Source organism: Anolis carolinensis, unplaced genomic scaffold (assembly GCF_035594765.1).
Source record: "Anolis carolinensis isolate JA03-04 unplaced genomic scaffold, rAnoCar3.1.pri scaffold_7, whole genome shotgun sequence".
In the NCBI taxonomy this organism is placed as follows: domain Eukaryota; kingdom Metazoa; phylum Chordata; class Lepidosauria; order Squamata; family Dactyloidae; genus Anolis; species Anolis carolinensis.
The window spans coordinates 31,430,479-31,457,780 of record NW_026943818.1 but is presented as its reverse complement, the minus strand read 5'-3'; the positions used below and the strand labels follow the sequence as shown (position 1 = coordinate 31,457,780).

At 40.6% G+C, this 27,302-nt stretch overlaps 2 protein-coding genes across 6 annotated transcripts in view; both read left to right on the top strand.

The window, feature by feature from the left end:
- Positions 1 to 8,161, top strand: part of nfic (nuclear factor I C) — a 62,599-nt gene extending 54,438 nt beyond the window's left edge. For all 4 annotated transcript variants that reach the window (XM_062960114.1, XM_062960113.1, XM_062960112.1 and 1 more), the window contains one exon: positions 212 to 8,161. In XM_062960114.1, the coding sequence (XP_062816184.1) occupies positions 212 to 229 (18 nt within the window). In that variant the 3' untranslated portion in view covers positions 230 to 8,161. The remainder of the gene's footprint in view (positions 1 to 211) is intronic.
- A 5,673-nt stretch (positions 8,162 to 13,834) lies between these two features.
- The window catches only part of ankrd24 (ankyrin repeat domain 24), a 33,532-nt gene continuing 20,064 nt past the window's right edge, over positions 13,835 to 27,302 (top strand). For both annotated transcript variants that reach the window (XM_062959539.1, XM_062959538.1), the window contains exons 1-5: positions 13,835 to 14,032; positions 22,097 to 22,227; positions 22,382 to 22,470; positions 23,384 to 23,448; positions 23,553 to 23,610. In XM_062959539.1, the coding sequence (XP_062815609.1) occupies positions 13,964 to 14,032; positions 22,097 to 22,227; positions 22,382 to 22,470; positions 23,384 to 23,448; positions 23,553 to 23,610 (412 nt within the window). In that variant the 5' untranslated portion in view covers positions 13,835 to 13,963. The remainder of the gene's footprint in view (positions 14,033 to 22,096; positions 22,228 to 22,381; positions 22,471 to 23,383; positions 23,449 to 23,552; positions 23,611 to 27,302) is intronic.

Genomic DNA, 27,302 nt, shown 5'->3' with positions numbered 1-27,302 from the left:
TGCGCTGTGAGACAATGTCTCGGAATGCGTATCAAAAAGCAAGAACAATCCGAAATAATTCCGATATACGATTCAAAACTATTTTTTGGACATGTCTATCGTCTACATATAAGAGTAAATGAACATACATAGAATGGAGTTCCTGCCGGATTGGGATGTTTCCTACTGACGCCTTTCTCATTGTCCTTTTCTCGTCCCTTGTTCCCCGCAGTCCTGGTATCTAGGTTAACCACGGCTTCCACCTTCACCGCCATCTTCCTTTCCTCCCCTCGCGGGCTTTGGGCTTCCTCCGAGGAGAACGGCGCGGCCCTCCCACCCTTAGCCCAAACTCTGGCGGCATCGCAACACGAGAAGGATTGAGAGGGCGAGCGAGCTAGACTTTTAACGGAGGATCGAAGGAGGGGAGAAGGCCCGGACTTACAGAATCCGATATATCCGTCTGATCTCTCGACCCGACATCCTTCCCGTCGACGACGAGCGACACCCCGAAAAAAGGCAGCTGTTGGATGGGAGTTGTCTTCTATTTTTATTTTTATTTTTAGTTTCGACACTACGCACCTTTCCGAGGAGAACCGGGATCGCTCTCTTTCTTCCCTTCTTCCGGACCAAGCGGGATCCTGCTTTCTCGTCCGTCGCTTTCTCGAAAGGGATGTATATGCAAAAGTTTCCCCGGTTGGAAAAAAAGAAAGAACGAAAGAGAGAGAGAGAAAGAGAGAAAATATTTCCCTGGCCCTTGCTGATTTTCTACACTCTCTCGAAAGCAGACTTAGTCTGTCGGTCTGTCGACGAAAGGCCGGAAGAGTTGAAACTGACGCAGAGCGAGGAAAACTAAATCCCGGTCCGAAAAAAAAAATGAAAGCGGGATTTGAAACCCACCTTCAGCACTTTCTCGGACAAGATCCGCTGCCTCCTTTCCCCGTTTCCCTGCTTTGCGTTCTCGTCGGAGGTTTGCCGAGACGACACTGGACTTCTCGGCTTCCTTTTGATATCCCCCGTTTTTCCTTTTGTGGGCTCGAATGATGCAATCTTTGGGGTGGTTTTTTGGGGGGGAGGGCAAAGGGTCGAAACGGATGGATGCAATTTACGGTTTGTGCAATGCGGGACCCGGCGTTGTGGGAGACGGGGAACGAGGCGGGCCTTCGGGGCGGTGAGGTTGTATTTTGGGGATGGTAGCACTTCTTTATTGGCTTCGGCCTCCTCGCGGGAAACGGGAGGTGAATTGCACTTCAGGGGTCGGGATGTGTCTGGTCCCGTTCGTACGAGAAGTTGAGGAATATCTGCCTAGCTTTTGTCGTGAAGTTGGCGTCTTCCGATTGGGACGGGGAAGGAGACTGGAGACGGTCTCAATCGTAGTTGGGCCCATCCGCTTCCCTTCCGCTTCCCAAATGAACAGAAGTGATGAGGATGTTGGATTTATGGATTGCACATGTTGTTGTTTTTGTTCGTAGAAAATGCACTTTGAACGAGGGGAAGGAGGGCGGTGGGACCGACAAAGGTTGTCTCCCAAACGAGTTATTATTTTTAAGATAAAATTTGGCGACCCGGATGGGACATTGTAGAAATGGAACAGTGTTGAGAGATGAGTGGAAGTCTCCCCAGACCAGAGTTTGGTTCGGATCTGGGGGGCGATGCCTCCTTCTGTAGTTCCCCCTCCCCTTTGGACTCTCCTCCTCCCGTTGACCTCCGACCTGCCCGCCCGCAAGCCCCGGATAAGCCATTCTGGACTGGTTCAAGTGCCTACAATTTAACGCTCTGGTCCTTCTCGCCGGCTGGGGATTGTGGTGATCGGAGGGGCGGGCTGAAGAACAGTTCTCGTTGCCACCCAACACTTGGGTGTAAACTCCCCACCTTCCTTTCTTCCTTCCAAGCAAACACCAAAGCTTTACCGATGCCACGGATCGAGTCTCCCGCCATCCCGATGGTCCAAAGTCCGGTCATGACAAATTTGGATCCACTTTCCTCTCCGTTTTGTGATCTTCCAGATGTTTCTTCCACCCCGGTGCCAATCTATCCGAATCCTCACGAAGGTCGCCTAAATGGATTACTCGTCTGCCCGTAAAACCATCGGAGATGAAGAAGTGGCAGAATGTCATGAGGGAAAGCAATTCAACGTTTGTCCCTCAAGAGAGTGAGCTGTCGTGGTTGCACCAAGTTGAGTGAAGATATTTATCGGCCACGGAGCCTCCACATTGCAAGCCAGACTTGCGTCAAGATGTTCTCTTCCTCACAGGGGCGTCTCGTGGTTTTGTAGCATCTTTAGGAACTTCTCGCCTCCTTCGAGCAATTCCCAGGATCCTTTGGCAGGATGGAGAAGCCACAAAATGTTGTCCAAGTGGTTGAAAAGCCATCTGAGGTCAACCATGAAACAATTGAGACAGCTTCTTCTCTGAGGTTAACCATGAAATGGTTAAGAGAGCTTCTACTCCGAGGTCGACCATGAAATGTTCGAGAGCTTCTACTTCGAGGTCGACCATGAAACGGTCAAGAGAGCTTCTACTCAGAGGTCGACCATGAAATGTTTGAGAGCTTCTACTCCGAGGTCGACCATGAAACAGTCGAGAGAGCTTCTTCTCTGAGGTTGACCATGAAACAGTCAAGAGAGCTTCTTCTCAAAGGTCAACCATGAAATGTTCAAGAGAGCTTCTACTCTGAGGTCAACCATGAAACAGTCGAGAGAGCTTCTCTGAGGTCGACCATGAAACGGTCAGAAAACCTTCTCCAAGGTTGACCATGAAATGGTCAGAAGAGCTTCCAAATCCATTTGACGAGTCAGGAAAAGAAGTCAAGGCTTCCCAAGATCTTGAAATTGTCCAACTTGGAGATCTCATTCTGGACGTTTTTTGGGACGGAAGAGCAAGTTAGCGGTGGTTGTACGTTCCTGACGAGCCAGGGGAAGAAGTCAAGACATCCCAAGATCTTGAAATTGTCCAACTTGGAGATCTCATTCTGGACGTTTTTTGGAACGGAAGAGCAAGTTAGTGATGGTCTGATGTGACATCGGCCTTTGTAGCATCACCCAACCGCCGAGTTTTCAGAAAGCGAGTCCTCTCCGGCGACGTCAAGTCCTCCTTCGGCGGCGAATTGGGACTCAAAAGCGGTCCCAGAACCTTCTCTCAGGTGGAACCTCCTCCATTTGTTCTAGATCCTTCTGGCTACTTCCCGGACTGTGTAGAAGCCCATCCTCCTCCGCCTCGTCCTTCTCAAACTCCGTGACGCTGCCCCGAATCCACAGCCTGGAAAGTCGTTCCGGGGCTTGCGTTTGCATATGCAAAACACCCTCCCGCTCCCTCCCGCCGGGGCCAAGAGGGGGTGCACTTCCTTTTTAATAGAAAAAAATAGACTTTTGCTAGACAACCCAAGCCCCCGCCTCAGATTGGGCATCATTTGGGGTCAATTGGGGGGAATAGTTTCCAGCGGTACTTGTTTACACCTTAGCACCTTGACGGTGAGAAACGTCGATGCCGGGTTCAACCCGTCGCAGGCAGGAGAGAGAATATATATATATATATATATATATACACATACATAAATTTATGTATATATAAATATATATTTCCAACATGGACTCTTCCTTACGAAAAAAAAAGCGAGACAGACATGACCCCAAATTTCTATATTTTTTTGTAACCGATGGAGAGGAAGCGGACGTCGGAGCGAAATGGACGACGAGAAAAAAAAACCACGATTTCCCCCTTTTACGAAACTCTCGAATGCATGGTGCTTTGAAACAGGAACTCACGTGACCGAGCTCAACCAATCAGCTGGCTGAGAATGTGCATGGCAAATCGACATTTAAGCGCTCTCCTCCCCGTTCCCCTCCCTTCTTAAGGAACAAGAAGGAGAGAAAAAAAAATCCCCGACGTTCATAATTTTTTTTCTAATTTGCACGAGAAAAATGATATTTGGGGTGGACGGTGAGGGTGGGCGGGGCGGGGCGGGGATAAAGTTTTATACCACATAATGTGCCTTGCCTTCTACGAAAATGCGTATTATTAACTCTAATGACATCACTGCACAGGTGTTGCTGCATGGATATTATTCTTACTACTCTTATTATTTGACGCGTGTCTGGGGAGGGGGACGGAGGGGGAGAGGAAGGAAACACGGGGAGGCACGGGGTGGGGAGTGGATTGCCATTTTTTAAAAAAGAAAAAGGAGACTAAAATATTAATCAGCATTATGGATGGTTGCATGGGAGGGAATGGGGCAGGTTGCAATGCGGGGTCGGACGCGGGGCGGGGGGTTGAGTCGCGAAATCATAAGGATCTGAAGCAAGGGATGATGGGAGGGTTTTTTTTTATAGAGATAGGGGGGCGGGAAAGGCTTCGATGGTTTCAGTGTGTGCCGCAAATTGTTCTCCTCTGTTTTGGATCTCTTCTGCATCGTAGTTCTTTTCCCGCACAACTTACTGTCGGATCCTCTTCTTCCAATTGTGCTGTGGGTCAGTCTTCCACTGAAAAAGCACCAAGACACGCTGGTAGATTCCAACAGATTTTTTTTGTACCGAATACCAGAACCTTCTCTTGGCCCACTTATATAGGGGCTGTTGCATACTAGAGGGTCATTGAAGTTTTATGGCTGGCCCGTTTTATGGCTGGCATCTGTTCTTTGTCAGCCTACTGGAGATGTCAAAGACTGGAGATCATGACAACTTACCCTCCATTTTGGATCTCTTCTGCATCGTAGGTCTTTTCCCGCACAACTTACAGTAGAGTCCCACTTATCCGAGTTCCGCTTATCCGAGACTCCGTAATATCTGAGGCAAATGTCCTTCCCTCCTCGCTCTCTCACTCACTCACCCCGCCGGGTCCTAGTGCTGCCGGAACCCAGCTGGGTGAGTGAGTGAGGGACGGAGGGCAGGCTCGCTCACTCACTCCTTCGCCAGGCTGGGCCCTGGTGCTGCTGGACCCGGCGTGACGAAGGAGCCGAGGGACAGAGGGCAGGCGAGTGAAGGAGAGCGGCAAAGGCCCTCCCTTGCTCATTCTCTCACTCGCTCACTCACCTCGCCTGGTCCCGGTGCTGTCGTTGCCGTTGCCAGGACCTGGTCTAGTAAGTGAGTGAGGGAGGGAGGGTGGGTGAGCGAGCACTCACCCTATTTCCATCAGTTTTGCTTATCCGTCATTCTGCCTGCCAGTTTATGATGGATAAGTGAGACTCTACTCTACTTACAGTACTTATATCCCGCCTGTCTCACCCCGAATGGGCAGACAGCACAACAAGACTATGCCCCTGTGAGGGAGAGGAAGTAGAAACAATAGAACACATTTTATTTAGTGGCAAAATTCCACGCAGTGGCAACAAGGCTGACGCAAAAAACTAATGTCAGATAATGGGCCGGGCTTTGGCACAGCTAGTTAGTAGCCAGCTGCAATAAATCACTACTGGATTCGAAGCCCAGCTCACGACTGTTTAATAGCCTAGCTCGCTGTTGACCTAAGCAACCGGAAAGACTGTCGCATCTGTCAAGTAGAAAATCCACTTTATGAGGGGAGGCTAATTTAACTAATTTACCACCCAGGTCGGATTGAGCTCCCGACCATTTAATAGCCTAGCTCGCTGTTGATCTAAGCAGCCTGAAAGACAGTTGCATCCATCGAGTAGAAATTTTGGTACCTTAATTTACGAGACCATAAAACTGCTGGCAGCATAAACTCGTAGTTCCATTACCTATTGATATTATTACGAAATAATCCGAACGAGGAGAACAATTGCGCGTACACCCGAAACGAAAGCGAAAGCCAGTCACGGAATACATGAAATACCAAAAATATAACTGAAGCTGTGCCTAACGAATTTTTTTTTTCCGCCGCGTTTTGCGTTTCCCTTTTTTTTCCCGTCGTCAGCGCGTTCCACCTCCGCCGTGTTTTTCTTCCCACGTCGCCATCCGCGTACGATGATTATTTTTGTACGGATATAGATATTACGGGGAAACTTGCAATTTCCGGCTCCCGAAAAAAAGCCAGATTGGAGGAAATCCGGATCCCACCTTTTAAAAAACTATGTAGCAGATGAGATGCAAAAAAAAAAAAAAAAATTTCCCCGAATCAGTGTTCCGGGTTGCTCGTTTTCCCGTTCATCCGTCTCTCATAGTGAATTGTATATACGTGGACACAGATTACAATGCTAGCATTGGTCGGTGAAGCTCAATTGTATGTATGTATGTATATCCGGGGTTGGATTGTAGTCGAAGAAACCCGAGTCCGAATCCTTCGCTATGCAAACCCACCGGGCAGGCCACACTCTCTCAGCCTCAGAGGAAGGCAACGCGAATCTCCTTCCGAATCGTTCAGAAAATCCAGGTTGACCTGAAGAGACGTAATAATAATAATAATAATAATAATAATCTCTCAGCCTCTAAGTAAGAGTCTCGAAGAGACATTGAGGAGAGTTGATGTAACAACCGAGTACCCTTGTGTCCATTGCACTCTACATAAATATTTGGATTTTGTGTTAGCCTGTGGACTCCAGGGACTTGTAGTTTGGAGAGGCACTAGGATTGTCAATACACTACAAATCCCAGCATTCCTTTGGGGACATCGCCACGGCGATTAAAGTGGAATCATCCCACGTCCATTGAAGGAATCGTGATAATCATGATAAAAGGGATTCCAATCAGATGGCAAACAAATGATGGGTTTCGACCGACTGATCCAAATGTGAGGAAATGCTGGGAGATGTAGTCCATTGGCAACCCTTTTTCTCCCGGCAACGTCGTCGGGTATGTTTTGTTTCCCATCGGGGATGGCGTTTGCCTTCCTCTGACACCGTTTTTCCATTTCGTTGTTCCGTGGCGAAGAGTCGAGGCGAAAAATTAGAGACCGACAACGCTTTTGACAACTTACATTGGGCGGCGTTGTTTCTCGTTCCGTCGCAAACCCGCCTCTCCTTCCTTTGTTTTCTTTCGGATTTCCGCCTCTTCTTCCACGTCACTCACATATCCCACCCCCTTCCAAAATATGCGCTTTGGTCGTTTATATTTTTACCGGCAATATTTTTTTTATAACCATAGTTGTTTATCCTCTGTCTCGCCGCTTCGCTTACTACGCTCCGTTTTGACACAAGACACACGTTGCGGCAACAAGGAACGGCAAGTCGGTTCGAACTTTAGGGGGGAAAGGCAATGAAAGATGTCCTTATTATGATCTTGAACCGGTTTCGACTCACATTTTCTCTCTCTTTCTCTTTTTTTCATTTTTCATTTTTCATTTTTTTTCATTTATCATTTTTCATTTTTTTCATTTTTCATTTTTCATTTTTTTTAAAAAAAATCATTTTAAAATTTCTCCTAATTCAATACATTAGTTATACGCCGTTTGTTTAACCGCAGGCACATATTATCCAATACAACCTACTATTCATTAACTTTAGGCATCTACTGTTATTTTTATGCTTATAAATATTTTTTATCTCTCACCGCTGTGGTCCCCTCTTCTTGAGCCACTATTTTTATATATCGTCTGTCCAAAATTTCATTTCCTTTTTCTCAAAATGTCGTTCCGCGGAACTTCGGTTCGGAGTCCCCGGATACACAAACAATTTCGCACCTGTGCTGTCGAATTCATTTCAATGACCGCTGGGATTTGTATTTTGACGGGGCTCTTTCTCAGCGAAACTACAAATCCCCGGATTCCAAGTATCAGAACTGCATTAATTCTACAGGGTCAATTGGATCAGTATTTCCCCCAAAATTCTACTCAAAAAATGACCCCTAAAAAAATGAGTTCGTTCTGATTAAATCGAACGTAGAAAAAAAAGCTTGTTTTCTGATACCGGTCTTCCCATTTCAACCAGGCGATTGGTAAATTTCCTGAAAACTAAACCTAAGAACCGTCTTGCTTTTCCTTGGTTGCCAACGCAATATTTCAACCTCTTCGCCTTTGTACGCATCCCGTTTCGCTGCTGCGCCGACCTTTTTTTGATGTACCGACTTCCAGGTTTTTTCTTTCTTTCTTTTTTTCCTTCTTGTTAATTTTCTTTTTTTCTCCCACCCCCTATGCAAAAGTACATTACGATAAATAAATAAACAAAAAAACAAAACCTGAAAGGACAATTTAAAAAAAAAGAAAGAAAAAAAAAGAAGAAAAAAATTTAAGAAGAAAAGTGGAAAAAAACGGAGAAAAAAATGTATTAAAAAATTAAATAAGCTATGCTTTCAACTGTCGTGCGGCCTCTTTGTTTCTTATTTCGACCAGGAGAATCTGTCGAGATGTGAGCCCAAAAAAAAGGGAAGAATCTTTCATTTAGTCGTCACTGAGTCCACTCAATAGCATTTATACTTATCTGCGATTTTGCGTTTTCACAACGGCGTTTCAGATCGGAAGAGAAATTCCAATTGCATCGGACACAACATAGAACATGCTTCCATTGTTATTCTTGTGATTGTTGTGTTGTCGAAGGCGTTCGTGGCCGGAATTATGTGAATTTCGTGTTGGACGACACAGAGAAGACACTGAATAAATTCAACGGAAAGTTGGAAACTATTGAAAATGAACAAAAAAAATCCCAGAATTAAGACATTAAATAAGGAACAACACTCCAGACAATTAAATAAGGAACAAAACTCCAGACAACAATCAATCAAGTACCAGTGAACACCTCCCAAATAGAGGGTGCCTCCAGGCAGTAACAGCCCCGCTACCTCTATCTTTCTCCCACCCCGTGTTTTTTTTTTCTTTTTTTCGTGTCAGGAGCAACCGGAGTTAATATAAACCCCATATATATATATATATATAAAATCAAATCACGTTTTATTGATTAGCCCATTGGCCGTATCAAAACATTTAACACATAGACATACATACAACGTACAGCCCGCGGTATATATATATATATATATATATATATATATATATTTACACACACACATACACTCCACTTGCCTCACCTCCAACAGAACCTCTGAAGATCAGCCACACGTGCAGGCGAAACGACGAGAGCGAATGCTGCTGGAGTATGTCCATACAGCCCGGAAAACTCACAGCAATGCATTATTATTATTGTCCAGAAGAGATCTGGATTCTCCCGTACGAAAAGCAAAACCCTAAATCCATTACAGAATATATATATAATCTTACAAGTTATATGTACATGCAAGATATTATATTATTAGCATAGCACAATATAAGCATTATATATTACTATATTGTACTAGACCACTAGACTGCAATATTATTAGTAATATTGCATGTAATATATAATAATATGCTATTATAATACACACACACACACACATATATATATATATATATATAAGCCAAGTCAACTGTTGTCCAACAGCGCCACCTGTTGGCCAAACCTAGTAAAGCTCTAGGATCAAATCCTTTTGGCGAATGCCTATTGGCTCGAGGAAGCTTCAGGCACCATCTTTGTTCCTGGCCAAGAGGCTCCTCCCCTTCCTCTTTTCTTATATAAGACGAATATGCGTGCCGCCATCTTTGTTTAGGGCAACCTGGGAAAAAAATGGCAAAAGTCGAGCCTCCATCTTTGTTGTTGGCGGTGGAATCGTTGTACATTCTCAGTCGTGGTGACAGGGAAATACGCATATTTTTTCTGGCCTGAATATATATATATCTATACACAGATAATCATTATATATATATATATATATATATATATATATATATATATATCTCAGTAGTATTATATTTGATATATAAGTATTATTATATTAAAATATTATTTGGCGGAAGAAGAGTCAGCCATTCTTGATCGTGGCCACAGGGAAATATGTATATTTTTTCTGCCCCAAATATATATATATAGATAATCATTATATATTATATCAGCAGTACTATATTTGATATATTATTATTATTATATTTTATTATTATTATTATTATTATTATTATTATTATTATTATTATTATATTAAAATATTATTTGGCAGAAGAAGAATCAGCCATTCTTGATCGTGACCACCGGAAAATATGCATATTTTTTCTGCCCCAAATATATATATATATATATATATATATATATATATATATATATATCATTATATATTATATCAGCAGTACTATATTTGATATATTATTATTATTATGTTTTATTATTATTAAATTATTATTATTATTATATTAAAATATTAGTTGGCGGAAGAATCATTCTTGCTTGTGGCCACAGGGAAATTTGCATATTTTTCCGTCCCAAATATATATATATATATATATATATATATATATATTAGTATTATATTCGATATATTAGTATTATTATATTAAAATATTAGTTGGCCACCATACTTGATCGTGCTTACAGGGAAAGACACTTATTTATTTCTGGCCCAAATATATATTTCTATACGCAGATAATCATATATATATATATATATATATATATATATATATATATATATATCAGTAGTATTATATTTGGTATATTAGTATTATATTAAAATATTATTATATATTATATTATTATTATTATTATTATGATATATATTATTATTAATATTATTATATTGTATTAGTATTATTATACATTATTATTATATGCATTGGATTTTTACATGGTCTGACATGGTGGTTGTTTGCCTGGTCCAGACAACAAACAACCAAGGGCCAATCAACACTTCCCAAACAGAGGGTGCCTCCAGGCAGTAACAGCCCCGCTACCTCTATGTTGGTGGTTCTCAACCCGGGGGTCGGGACCCCTGGGAGATATATATATATATATATATATATATATATATACACACACTCTACCTGACTCACTGTCAACAAACTTCTGAGGATGTCATTAGCCACTGATGCAGGCCAAACGTCAGGAGAGAATGCTGCTGGAACATGGCCATTCAGGAGACAAAAGGTAACGGGGCGAATTGGAGATCCTTGTCTGTCGTAAAGGTAACTTTACCTGTGTGCAGGTAACTCGATTCCCTTTGCTGGGAGGTGCGTTTCTCGTTGCACAGATGTTCTTTCGTTCTATTCTCTCTTTTAACAGGTATTTATGCCATTTACATTTAACATACCTCTCACCGCCTACAACTTTTCAGTGCTCGATATTGCACATTGGCGCCTAGGAGATCGTAAGTGGAATATTTTTTATCTTCACGGGTTCTGTAAGGGGAAAATAACATTCTTGATTCTCTTGGGCTGAAAGTGATACCAAGCTGCATTAATTCTGCGGTGAGGATGAAGTCGTCAATGTACCTGAAAGTGTTCACAATGCCATCGCTGACTATTTTATTATTATTTGTTCATTGCAGGAAGCCAGAAATGAAGAGCCTGAAGGCCCGCTTCAAGAAGGCCGATGTGAGTCAATAATAATAATAATAATATTACATTGTATTTATTCATCCATTCATCCAATGCTGTTATGCAATGCTTTTGACACGAAATAAATAAAATTGTATTTATTACCCATCTCTCCTTTTGGCTCAAAGCTGGGCACATCAATAATAATAATAATAATAATAATAATACTAAATAATATAAATAATACTAATAATAAAATACTAAAATAATATTAAATAAAAAATATAATAATAATGTATAAGAATAAAAGAATATTATATAATATTATTATAAAATATAATATTAAAATAATAAAAATAATAATACATTTTATTTATTACCCATCTCTCCTTTTGGCTCAAAGCTGGGCACATCAATGATAGTAGTAGTAATAATAATATGTATTTAAAATACTAAAATAATATTAAAATAATAAGAAAATATTAAAATAATGATAAAATAAATATATATAATAATGTATAAGAATAAAAGAATATTATATAATATTATTATAAAGAATAATATTAAAATAATTAAAATAATTAAAAATAACAAGAATATAATAAAATATTAAAATAATAACAAAATAAAAATATTTAATAATATAAAATAATAAAGAATAATGAAGGAAATGCAATATGTAATAGTTATGAAATATAATAAAATTTTAAAATAATAAAAATAATATAATATAATAACATAATAAATTTTATTGATATATAATAATAAAGTATAATAAAAGAATAAAATAAAATATATATTGCTATAGAATATAATAATAATATAAAATAATATAATAATAAAATATTAAAATATATAATAATATATAATAAAAGAATAAAAAATATATGAATATAAAATATAATAAAACGTTAGATTAATAATGATAATAAAATAATAATGACATAATAATGAAATATTAATAATATAATAATAATAGTAATAATAATAATAGCATGGAAGTCATTGCAATTCGCCCATTGTCCACTAGTGGCCACTACTGGACTCAATCTTTTTCTCTTCCTGATCTTCTCCTTTGCCATTGCAATTCTTCTATTGTCCACTAGTGGCCACTGTTGGACTCCATCCTTTTCTTTCCTGATCTTTGCCATTGCAATTCGCCCATTGACCACTAGTGGCCACTAGGCATGTCCGATCGATGAAAAAAATGTTTCAATTCTCGTTTCTAAAGTAGGGGGCGCTGGCGCTTCGATATAGAAAGTATTTCCGATTTTTTTCACCCAAAAATTTCGGATATTTCCGAAAATTCGTAATGATTCTAAATGTTTCTAAAATGGGGGACGCGCATGCGCAATCGCTACACACCGGGCTTGTATGGCAATCTTCCATGTGGATGCAGAGGACGTTAGCCCCCACCTTTGCGTCCATCGTGGAGGCTTCTGATTGGCCGGGGAGCGGCAGCCATGTTAGGCTGCGCTAAGCTCCCATTCAAGGTAGGTTGTGGAAACAAAAAAAAATTTTTTTTAATATTTTTTAAAATATATTTAATTTTTCTGGAGGGGGGGGGGAATTAATGAAACATTAAGAGACAATTAGAGAATGGGCCAACAATGGTTTGAATGACATTGCTGGTTGCGCTGTGAGACGATGTCTCGGAATGCGTCTCAAAAAGCGAGAACAATCCGAAATAATTCCAATATACGATTCAAAACGATTTTTTGGACATGTCTATGAATTACATTGCTGGTTGCGCTGTGAGACGATGTCTCGGAATGCGTCTCAAAAAGCGAGAACAATCCGAAATAATTCCGATATACGATTCAAAACGATTTTTTGGACATGTCTACGAATTACATTGCTGGTTGCGCTGTGAGACGATGTCTCGGAATGCGTCTCAAAAAGCGAGAACAATCCGAAATAATTCCGATATACGATTCAAAACGATTTTTTGGACATGTCTATGAATTCCATTGCTGGTTGCGCTGTGAGACGATGTCTCGGAATGCGTCTCAAAAAGCGAGAACAATCCGAAATAATTCCGATATACGATTCAAAACGATTTTTTGGACATGTCTATGAATTCCATTGCTGGTTGCGCTGTGAGACGATGACTCGGAATGCGTCTCAAAAAGCGAGAACAATCCGAAATAATTCCGATATATGATTCAAAACGATTTTTTGGACATGTCTAATGCGTCTCAAAAAGCGAGAACAATCCGAAATAATTCCGATATACGATTCAAAACGATTTTTTGGACATGTCTAATGCGTATCAAAAAGCGAGAACAATCCGAAATAATTCCGATATACGATTCAAAACGATTTTTTGGACATGTCTAATGCGTATCAAAAAGCGAGAACAATCCGAAATAATTCCGATATATGATTCAAAACGATTTTTTGGACATGTCTAATGGCCACTATTGGACTCAATCTTTTTCTCTTCCGGATCTTCTCCTTTGCCATTGCAATTCTTCTATTGACCACTAGCGGCCACTGTTGGGCTCGATCCTTTTCTTTCCTAATCTTTGCCATTGCAATCTTTCCGTTGTCCACTAGCGGCCACTGTTGGACTCGATCCTTTTCTTTCCTAATCTTTGCCATTGCAATCTTTCCGTTGTCCACTAGCGGCCACTGTTGGGCTCGATCCTTTTCCTTTCCCGATCTTTGCTGGACCAGTTTCTTCCCAGCATCCGATTGCCGAGCATCCTTCCTCCTCCTCCGGGCCTTCCTCGTTCTCCCTTTTCCTCTCTCTTGGATCCGGATGGATGGCGACCCGATACTTCCTCGGCGGCACCATGAAGCAGATCTGCTTTTGTGCCGCCTCCTCCTTTGCGGTATTGGCCTTATTCACCTCCCGCTCCCCTTGTCCTCCTTCTCCTCCTTCTCCCACGATTTCGTTTTCTTCCGCTCCACCATCATCTCCATCCAGCGTTGTCTCTCGCAGGCTCCTTTGCACTCTGTGCATGCTCAGAGGTCAACCAGGCACCTTTCCCCTCCACCATTAGATATTATATTATTATCATCATATACAATTATTGCTATATTATGTATTATTGTATTATGCGCATTATTATATGTTATATTTTACTGTATTAGTATTATTATATATGATTATTTTGTTATTATATAATATATTATTAAGTTATATTTATTTTACTATATTATTATTATATATTATTATTTTCTTATTATATTATATTTGTTTTACTATATTATTATTATATATTATTTGTTATTATATAATATATTATTATGTTATATTTATTTTACTATATTATTATTATATATTATTACTTTCTTATTATATTATATTTGTTTTACTATATTATTATTATATATTATTTGTTATTATATAATATATTATTATGTTATATTTATTTTACTATATTATTATTATATATTATTACTTTCTTATTATATTATATTTGTTTTACTATATTATTATTATATATTATTACTTTCTTATTATATTATATTTGTTTTACTATATTATTATTATATATTATTTGTTATTATATAATATATAATTATGTTATATTTATTTTACTATATTATTATTCTATATTATTACTTTCTTATTATATTATATATGATTATATTACATTTATTTTACTATATTATTATTCTATATTATTACTTTCTTATTATATTTGTTTTACTATATTATTATATATTATTACTTTCTTATTATATTATATATTGTATATTATTATAGTATATTTATTTACTATAATATTATTATATGCTATTGCTGTGTTATTATATTATATATTATTATATTATAATATATTATTATATATTATTTGTTCTTATATTACATATTATTATATTATATTTTACTATATTATATATTATTACTTTGTTGTTACATTATATATTATTATATTATATTTTACTATATTATTATATATTATTACTTTGTTGTTGCATTATATATTATTATATTATATTTATTTTACTATATTATTATTCTATATTATTACTTTGTTATTATATTATATATTATTATATTATATTTATTTTACTATATTATATTTATTTCACTACATTATTATTCTATATTATTACTTTGCTATTATATTATATATTATTATATTATATTTATTTTACTATATTATATTTATTTTACATTATTATTATATATTATTACTTTGTTATTATATTATATATTATTATATTACATTTATTTACTATAATATGATTATATATTATTACTATGTTATTATATTATATATTATTATATTATATATTATTACATTTATTTTACTACATTATTATCATATATGATTATTGTTATTATATTATATATTATATTTTACTATATGATTATATATTATTACCTTGTTGTTACATTATGTATTATTATATTATATTTATTTTAGTATATTACTATTATATATTATTACTTTGTTATTATATTATATTATACTATATTATTATATATTATTTGTTATATTATATATTATTATTTTATATGTTACTATATTATTATATATTATTTGTTGTTACATTATATATTATTATATTGTATTTATTTTACTATATTATTATTATATATTACTTTGTTATTATATTATATATTATTATGTTATTTTTATTTTACTATATTATTATATATTATTCCTTTGTTGTATTATATATTATTATTATATTGTTTATTATATATACTAATACAGATTATAATATATAGTATATAATAAAATATTAAAATAATATATAGGAATATCTAATAAAATAATATATAAATAAAAATTAATAATAATAATAATAATAATAATAATAATAATAATAATAATAATAATAATAATGCTCTGCCCCACTTGCATGGAAGCCATTGCAATTCTCACATTAGCTTCCACATTAAGGAGATTTTATGGACACTCCGGAGGCCGACATGTCAGCAAATCTCAATTAAAAACGCTAATGAGCATTGCAAGCTGTCAGTCAACGGAGCGATGCCCTCTTTTCTATCAAACCAAAGGAGGCCGTTCAACATCAGCTGGATGGCCATCTGTCGGGAGGGCTTTGATTGTGTTTTCTTGCCTTGGGTTAGATGGGTCCCCTCCCAATTTCCCCGTCAGATTAACTGTCAAATCCAGGTGACGTCCAGGGAATATTAATACAAGGTCGGAAAGGGATTATCTTTAAGCCGAGGGAAGGAGCAGATGAGGGACATCGAGGACACTGTGCCAGTTATTGTTTGCAGATGAAGAACTGGGTCCAGCTCTTGAATACAAAGGGACGGGGTGAGGAACCTACTCCAGGTTCTTCCTTCAGACATTGAAGGTCCTCTCCAAGGAGATGAATCCCATTCCCGGTCCATAACACGTCTAGGAGACCTCTCCGAAAGCTCTCTCTTGGTCCAGGGCCTTGGAGAACTTCTCGTGATGTTCTCTCTTGGTCCAGGGCCTTGGAGAACTTCTCGTGATGCTCTCTCTTGGTCCAGGGCCTTGGAGAACTTCTCTAGATGTTCTCTCTTGGTCCAGTGCCTTGGAGAACTTCTCGTGATGCTCTCTCTTGGTCCAGGGCCTTGGAGAACTTCTCGTGATGCTCTCTCTTGGTCCAGTGCCTTGGAGAACTTCTCGTGATGTTCTGTCTTGGTCCAGGGCCTTGGAGAACTTCTCGTGATGTTCTGTCTTGGTCCAGGGCCTTGGAGAACTTCTCGTGATGTTCTGTCTTGGTCCAGGGCCTTGGAGAACTTCTCGTGATGCTCTCTCTTGGTCCAGTGCCTTGGAGAACTTCTCGTGATGTTCTGTCTTGGTCCAGGGCCTTGGAGAACTTCTCGTGATGTTCTGTCTTGGTCCAGGGCCTTGGAGAACTTCTCGTGATGCTCTCTCTTGGTCCAGTGCCTTGGAGAACTTCTCGTGATGTTCTGTCTTGGTCCAGGGCCTTGGAGAACTTCTCGTGATGTTCTGTCTTGGTCCAGGGCCTTGGAGAACTTCTCGTGATGTTCTGTCTTGGTCCAGGGCCTTGGAGAACTTCTTGTGATGTTCTGTCTTGGTCCAGGGCCTTGGAGAACTTCTCGTGATGTTCTGTCTTGGTCCAGGGCCTTGGAGAACTTCTCGTGATGTTCTGTCTTGGTCCAGGGCCTTGGAGAACTTCTCGTGATGCTCTCTCTTGGTCCAGTGCCTTGGAGAACTTCTCGTGATGTTCTGTCTTGGTCCAGGGCCTTGGAGAACTTCTCGTGATGTTCTGTCTTGGTCCAGGGCCTTGGAGAACTTCTCGTGATGTTCTGTCTTGGTCCAGGGCCTTGGAGAACTTCTTGTGATGTTCTGTCTTGGTCCAGGGCCTTGGAGAACTTCTCGTGATGTTCTGTCTTGGTCCAGGGCCTTGGAGAACTTCTCGTGATGTTCTGTCTTGGTCCAGGGCCTTGGAGAACTTCTCGTGATGTTCTGTCTTGGTCCAGGGCCTTGGAGAACTTCTCGTGATGTTCTGTCTTGGTCCAGGGCCTTGGAGAACTTCTCGTGATGTTCTGTCTTGGTCCAGGGCCTTGGAGAACTTCTCGTGATGCTCTCTCTTGGTCCAGTGCCTTGGAGAACTTCTCGTGATGTTCTGTCTTGGTCCAGGGCCTTGGAGAACTTCTCGTGATGTTCTGTCTTGGTCCAGGGCCTTGGAGAACTTCTCGTGATGTTCTGTCTTGGTCCAGGGCCTTGGAGAACTTCTTGTGATGTTCTGTCTTGGTCCAGGGCCTTGGAGAACTTCTCGTGATGTTCTGTCTTGGTCCAGGGCCTTGGAGAACTTCTCGTGATGTTCTGTCTTGGTCCAGGGCCTTGGAGAACTTCTCGTGATGTTCTGTCTTGGTCCAGGGCCTTGGAGAACTTCTCGTGATGTTCTGTCTTGGTCCAGGGCCTTGGAGAACTTCTCGTGATGTTCTGTCTTGGTCCAGGGCCTTGGAGAACTTCTTGTGATGTTCTGTCTTGGTCCAGGGCCTTGGAGAACTTCTCGTGATGTTCTGTCTTGGTCCAGGGCCTTGGAGAACTTCTCGTGATGTTCTGTCTTGGTCCAGGGCCTTGGAGAACTTCTCGTGATGCTCTCTCTTGGTCCAGTGCCTTGGAGAACTTCTCGTGATGTTCTGTCTTGGTCCAGGGCCTTGGAGAACTTCTCGTGATGTTCTGTCTTGGTCCAGGGCCTTGGAGAACTTCTCGTGATGTTCTGTCTTGGTCCAGGGCCTTGGAGAACTTCTTGTGATGTTCTGTCTTGGTCCAGGGCCTTGGAGAACTTCTCGTGATGTTCTGTCTTGGTCCAGGGCCTTGGAGAACTTCTCGTGATGTTCTGTCTTGGTCCAGGGCCTTGGAGAACTTCTCGTGATGTTCTGTCTTGGTCCAGGGCCTTGGAGAACTTCTCGTGATGTTCTGTCTTGGTCCAGGGCCTTGGAGAACTTCTTGTGATGTTCTCTCTTGGTCCAGGGCCTTGGAGAACTTCTCGTGATGTTCTCTCTTGGTCCAGTGCCTTGGAGAACTTCTTGTGATGTTCTGTCTTGGTCCAGTGCCTTGGAGAACTTCTCGTGATATTCTGTCTTGGTCCAGGGCCTTGGAGAACTTCTCGTGATGCTCTCTCTTGGTCCAGGGCCTTGGAGAACTTCTCGTGATGCTCTCTCTTGGTCCAGGGCCTTGGAGAACTTCTCGTGATGTTCTCTCTTGGTCCAGGGCCTTGGAGAACTTCTTGTGATGTTCTCTCTTGGTCCAGTGCCTTGGAGAACTTCTCGTGATGTTCTCTCTTGGTCCAGTGCCTTGGAGAACTTCTTGTGATGTTCTGTCTTGGTCCAGGGCCTTGGAGAACTTCTCGTGATGTTCTCTCTTGGTCCAGTGCCTTGGAGAACTTCTCGTGATGTTCTGTCTTGGTCCAGGGCCTTGGAGAACTTCTCGTGATGCTCTCTCTTGGTCCAGGGCCTTGGAGAACTTCTCGTGATGTTCTGTCTTGGTCCAGGGCCTTGGAGAACTTCTCGTGATGTTCTGTCTTGGTTCAGGGCCTTGGAGAACTTCTCGTGATGTTCTGTCTTGGTCCAGGGCCTTGGAGAACTTCTCGTGATGTTCTGTCTTGGTTCAGGGCCTTGGAGAACTTCTCGTGATGTTCTGTCTTGGTCCAGTGCCTTGGAGAACTTCTCGTGATGCTCTCTCTTGGTCCAGTGCCTTGGAGAACTTCTCGTGATGTTCTGTCTTGGTCCAGTGCCTTGGAGAACTTCTTGTGATGTTCTGTCTTGGTCCAGGGCCTTGGAGAACTTCTCGTGATGTTCTCTCTTGGTCCAGTGCCTTGGAGAACTTCTTGTGATGTTCTGTCTTGGTCCAGGGCCTTGGAGAACTTCTCGTGATGTTCTCTCTTGGTCCAGTGCCTTGGAGAACTTCTCGTGATGTTCTGTCTTGGTCCAGGGCCTTGGAGAACTTCTCGTGATGCTCTCTCTTGGTCCAGTGCCTTGGAGAACTTCTTGTGATGTTCTGTCTTGGTCCAGGGCCTTGGAGAACTTCTCGTGATGCTCTCTCTTGGTCCAGTGCCTTGGAGAACTTCTCGTGATGTTCTGTCTTGGTCCAGGGCCTTGGAGAACTTCTCGTGATGCTCTCTCTTGGTCCAGTGCCTTGGAGAACTTCTTGTGATGTTCTGTCTTGGTCCAGGGCCTTGGAGAACTTCTCGTGATGTTCTCTCTTGGTCCAGTGCCTTGGAGAACTTCTTGTGATGTTCTGTCTTGGTCCAGGGCCTTGGAGAACTTCTCGTGATGCTCTCTCTTGGTCCAGTGCCTTGGAGAACTTCTCGTGATGTTCTGTCTTGGTCCAGGGCCTTGGAGAACTTCTCGTGATGCTCTCTCTTGGTCCAGTGCCTTGGAGAACTTCTTGTGATGTTCTGTCTTGGTCCAGGGCCTTGGAGAACTTCTCGTGATGCTCTCTCTTGGTCCAGTGCCTTGGAGAACTTCTCGTGATGTTCTGTCTTGGTCCAGGGCCTTGGAGAACTTCTCGTGATGCTCTCTCTTGGTCCAGTGCCTTGGAGAACTTCTTGTGATGTTCTCTCTTGGTCCAGGGCCTTGGAGAACTTCTTGTGATGTTCTGTCTTGGTCCAGGGCCTTGGAGAACTTCTCGTGATGCTCTCTCTTGGTCCAGGGCCTTGGAGAACTTCTCGTGATGCTCTCTCTTGGTCCAGTGCCTTGGAGAACTTCTTGTGATGTTCTCTCTTGGTCCAGTGCCTTGGAGAACTTCTCGTGATGTTCTGTCTTGGTCCAGTGCCTTGGAGAACTTCTTGTGATGTTCTGTCTTGGTCCAGGGCCTTGGAGAACTTCTCGTGATGCTCTCTCTTGGTCCAGTGCCTTGGAGAACTTCTTGTGATGTTCTGTCTTGGTCCAGGGCCTTGGAGAACTTCTCGTGATGCTCTCTCTTGGTCCAGTGCCTTGGAGAACTTCTCGTGATGTTCTGTCTTGGTCCAGTGCCTTGGAGAACTTCTCGTGATATTCTGTCTTGGTCCAGGGCCTTGGAGAACTTCTCGTGATGCTCTCTCTTGGTCCAGGGCCTTGGAGAACTTCTCGTGATGCTCTCTCTTGGTCCAGGGCCTTGGAGAACTTCTCGTGATGTTCTCTCTTGGTCCAGGGCCTTGGAGAACTTCTCGTGATGTTCTCTCTTGGTCCAGGGCCTTGGAGAACTTCTCGTGATGTTCTCTCTTGGTTCAGGGCCTTGGAGACCTCCTTGAAAGACTTGGTTCAACACCTTGGAGACCTCTCCATCTTCACGACCTTCCTTGAAGTTCCTTCTTGGTTCAGCATCTTGGAGGTCTTCATAAAATACTTGGTTCAATCCCTTGAAGCTCTCTCTTGGTTCTAGTGCCTTGAAGAACTTCTTGAAAGACTCGGTTCAACACCTTGGAGACCTCTCCGCCTTCACGATCTTCCTTGAAGTTCCTTCTTTGTTCGGCGTCTTGGAGGTCTTCATAAAAGACTTGGTTAAATCCCTTGAAGCTCTCTTTTGGTCTAGTGTTTTGGAGAACTTCTCTTGATGTTCTCTCTTGGTTCAGTGCCTTGGAGACCTCCTTGAAAGACTTGGTTCAATACCTTGAAGATCCTCCTTGAAGTTCTCTCTTAGTTCTGCACCTTGGAGATCTTCCCTGAAGCTCTCTCTTGGTTCGGTGTCTTGGAGACCTTCTTGAAAGACTTGGTTCGATACCTTGGAGATCTCCCTTGAAGCTTTCTCTTGGTTTAGCATCTTGCAGATCTTCCGTAAAGTTCTCTCTTGGTTCAACACCTTGAAGATCTCCCTTGAAGTTCTCTCTTGGTTTATCATCTTGGATAACGTCTCTAGATCTTCTCCCTTGGTTTAGCATCTTGGAGAACGATTCTAGATCTTCTCTCTTGGTTTAGCATCTTGGAGAACTTCTCTAGATGTTGTCTCTTGGTCCAGAGCCTTGAGGAACGTCTCTAGATGTTCTCCTTTGGTTCAGTATCTTGGAGATCTTCTTGAAAACACTAGCTTGATTCAATGCCTTGTAGACCCCTCCGTGAAGCTCTTGAGACCTTCTTGAAGATCGTCTCTAGATGTTCTGTCTTGGTCCAGAGCCTTGGAGAACATCTCTAGATATTCTCTCTTGGTTTAGCATCTTGAAGAAAGTCTCTAGATGGTCTCTCTTGGTCCAGAGCCTTGGAGAACTTCTTGAAAGCACTAGCTTGATTCAATGCCTTGTAGACCCTTCCGTGAAGCTCTTGAGGCCTTCTTGAAGATCGTCTCTAGATGTTCTCTCTTGGTCTAGAGCCTTGGAGAACTTCTTCAAAGCCAATCAAACCCCACATGTGATCCATTGCCCTACAAGTATCAATATCCACTGGTGAACATTGCTCCATCTCTGAAGGTCTCTAGATCCTGGTTTTGAGAGGGGAGGGTCCACGTTCTAGGCAAAACACTGACGGCAACTTCTCCATGTCCCTTCCCCAGAGCCAGGACTGGAGCAAGAACGACGAGAAGCTCCTCCAAGCCGTGGAGTACAACGACGCCGACCGGGTCTCCTCTCTGCTCCTCCGGAAAGGTCTGGTCCCCACCAAGCTGGACTCCGAAGGGAAATCAGCGTAAGCTCTTTGATGTCTTTTGGAGGTTCTCAACCATACCTTGGTGGCACCCCATATTGATGTCCATTGGTGCGCCGCAAATGATCTCATTTGCCTTGTTTTGGTTTCTCTCTTCGTTGGGCTACTACAGGATTTCTGTTTTCGTAACATGCAGGTTCCACTTGGCCGCCACGAGAGGAAACGTGGACTGCCTAGAGGTGATGCTGGCCCACGGAGCCGATGCCATGACCATCGACGGATCAGGTATTGATTTCAAGTCAACAATTGAGTTCCTTCCAACTCTAGGATTCTTGGATTGACTCATGCCTATGAGGTTGTATGGCCATCTGTTGAAAGGGCTTCACTGGGGATTCTAGGGTTGGATTACTTACTGTCCACCTAAGCAGTTGCGAGTAGAGAAATTAGGTGGAGGTTAATTTCATTTACGACATAAAAACTACCAGCGAGCGAAGAGCAAGGAGGAAATACTACAATCCAAAAGGACTCGGCGTCGTAGTGGACGAAGCGACAGCCCCCCCTGTGGCCGGAATCGAGCATAACCTCCTGAAGCCGGAAGCTGGGAAAATATTGAATCACCTCTACTATCTGTCTGTCTATATGTCGTATGTCACTCACCCGCCATGTCCTGATTGTGCCGCCATCGCTGAGTGAGTGAGTGAGTGAGGGAGGGCCTTTGCCACCCTCCTTCACTCGCCCACCCTCACTCACTTACTCACTCACTCACTTACCAGGCTGGATCCTGGTTCTGCCGTTGCTGCCAGGACCCTGTCTGGTGACTGAGCCAGTGAAGTTAGGGGAGCCAGTCAGCGAGCCAGTCAACCAGCAGGTGGGCAGCAAAGAAGTAGCGACAATAGGAGCTTCTCCTTCCTTGATGGCCAGCCTGCTGAGGAAGAAGAGGAGGAGGAGGGGAAGCCTCTTCCCTAGCAACAAGGGAAGAGGCTCCTCCTTCTGCCACCCTCCCTATTATCCAACAGTTTTGCTTATCCGACATTCTGCCCATTCATTTATGTCAGATCACCAAGACTCTACTGTAAGTAAAAAAATAAACCCTGTTGTTCTGTGATTATGAAATACTAACTACATTTTGGTCCACCTGCCCTTTCCTTGAAAGCCAATGACATGTCTCTCTCCCTCTCTCAATCCCGCTCCATCGTAGGCTTCGCGGCGTTGCATCTCTCGGCGAAACACGGCCACCCGCAGTGTGTGAGCAAGCTCTTGCAGGTCAGATATTTTGGATCTATTTGCGTTCCCGCCCGTCAATCCTCCGAGCGAGTCTCCTCCTTGTAGTGTGGGCTTCACATCCTGACTTGTCTCTCCCTTGGTAGGCTTCCTGCCCGGTGGACGTGGCGGACGGTCATGGGAGGACGGCATTGCACCACGCAGGTTAGTTCTACCAACCTATCTTCCATTGTGATTGTTTTGGATTTCATAATCACTGTGTTGCAAATACATACACAACCTTGGAGGTGGGACCTAAGTCTGGTAGAACTCAAGCTACATCATCACCATAGGGCTGGTCAATCCCCAGTAGTAATAAGATCTACCAAACAAAAGGTGGCCAGTTCGAAACCCTAGATAGATATATAGATGGATACATACATGGATAGATAGACACATACATACATAGATGCATACATAGATGGATAGGTAGATACATACATACATAGATGTTTACGTGGATGGATGGATGGATGGATGGATACATACATACATACATGGATAGACACATACATACATAGATGTATACATAGATGGATAGGTAGATACATACACACATGTATACATAGATGTATAGGTAGATACATACATACATAGATGTTTACGTGGATGGATGGATGGATACATACATGGATAGACACATACATACATGTATACATAGATGTATAGGTAGATACATACATACATAGATGTTTACGTGGATGGATGGATGGATACATACATGGATAGACACATACATACATGTATACATAGATGTATAGGTAGATACATACATACATAGATGTTTACGTGGATGGATGGATGGATACATACATGGATAGACACATACATACATGTATACATAGATGTATAGGTAGATACATACATACATAGATGTTTACGTGGATGGATGGATGGATGGATACATACATGGATAGACACATACATACATGTATACATAGATGTATAGGTAGATACATACATACATAGATGTTTACGTGGATGGATGGATGGATGGATACATACATGGATAGACACATACATACATGTATACATAGATGTATAGGTAGATACATACATACATAGATGTTTACGTGGATGGATGGATGGATACATACATACATACATACATAGACACATACATACATAGATGTATACATAGATGGATAGGTAGATACATACATACATAGATGTTTACGTGGATGGATGGATGGATGGATGGATACATACATACATGGATAGACACATACATACATAGATGTATACATAGATGGATAGGTAGATACATACACACATGTATACATAGATGGATAGGTAGATACATACACACATGTATACATAGATGGATAGGTAGATACATACACACATGTATACATAGATGGATAGGTAGATACATACACACATGTATACATAGATGGATAGGTAGATACATACATACATAGATGTTTACGTGGATGGATGGATGGATGGATACATACATACATACATACATAGACACATACATACATAGATGCATACATAGATGGATAGGTAGATACATACATACATAGATGTTTACATGGATGGATGGATGGATACATACATACATACATACATGGATAGACACATACATACATAGATGTATACATAGATGGATAGGTAGATACATACATACATAGATGTTTACGTGGATGGATGGATGGATGGATGGATACATACATACATACATGGATAGACACATACATACATAGATGTATACATAGATGGATAGGTAGATACATACACACATGTATACATAGATGGATAGGTAGATACATACATACATAGATGTTTACGTGGATGGATGGATGGATACATACATGGATAGACACATACATACATGTATACATAGATGTATAGGTAGATACATACATACATAGATGTTTACGTGGATGGATGGATGGATGGATGGATACATACATACATACATGGATAGACACATACATACATAGATGTATACATAGATGGATAGGTAGATACATACACACATGTATACATAGATGTATAGGTAGATACATACATACATAGATGTTTACGTGGATGGATGGATGGATACATACATGGATAGACACATACATACATGTATACATAGATGTATAGGTAGATACATACATACATAGATGTTTACGTGGATGGATGGATGGATACATACATGGATAGACACATACATACATGTATACATAGATGTATAGGTAGATACATACATACATAGATGTTTACGTGGATGGATGGATGGATGGATACATACATGGATAGACACATACATACATGTATACATAGATGTATAGGTAGATACATACATACATAGATGTTTACGTGGATGGATGGATGGATACATACATACATACATACATACATAGACACATACATACATAGATGTATACATAGATGGATAGGTAGATACATACATACATAGATGTTTACGTGGATGGATGGATGGATGGATGGATACATACATACATGGATAGACACATACATACATAGATGTATACATAGATGGATAGGTAGATACATACACACATGTATACATAGATGGATAGGTAGATACATACATACATAGATGTTTACGTGGATGGATGGATGGATGGATACATACATACATACATACATAGACACATACATACATAGATGCATACATAGATGGATAGGTAGATACATACATACATAGATGTTTACATGGATGGATGGATGGATACATACATACATACATACATGGATAGACACATACATACATAGATGTATACATAGATGGATAGGTAGATACATACATACATAGATGTTTACGTGGATGGATGGATGGATGGATGGATACATACATACATACATGGATAGACACATACATACATAGATGTATACATAGATGGATAGGTAGATACATACACACATGTATACATAGATGGATAGGTAGATACATACATACATAGATGTTTACGTGGATGGATGGATGGATGGATACATACATGGATAGACACATACATACATGTATACATAGATGTATAGGTAGATACATACATACATAGATGTTTACGTGGATGGATGGATGGATGGATGGATACATACATACATACATGGATAGACACATACATACATAGATGTATACATAGATGGATAGGTAGATACATACACACATGTATACATAGATGGATAGGTAGATACATACATACATAGATGTTTACGTGGATGGATGGATGGATACATACATGGATAGACACATACATACATGTATACATAGATGTATAGGTAGATACATACATACATAGATGTTTACGTGGATGGATGGATGGATGGATGGATACATACATACATACATACATACATGGATAGACACATACACACATGTATACATAGATGGATAGGTAGATGGATGGATGGATGGATGGATGGATACATACATACATACATGGATAGACACATACATACATGTATACATAGATGTATAGGTAGATACATACATACATAGATGTACACATGGGTGGATGGATGGATACATACATACATGGATAGACATACATACATAGATGTATACATAGATGTATAGGTAGATGCAGACATACATAGATGTTTACAAGGATGGATAATACATACATACATACAAATATAGATGATGGATGGATACATACATACATACATGGATAGGCACATACATACATAGATGTATACATGGATGGATAGTACATACATACATACATACATACATATATAGATGATGGATGGATACATACATACATACATAGATTTATACATAGAGAAATGAAGGAATAGATAGATACATACATGGATAGATTTAAGTATTTTAAGTATTTTAAGTATTTTTTTCATCATTTCCCGGTCCATTTGTTTTCTTGGATGACCTTGATTGA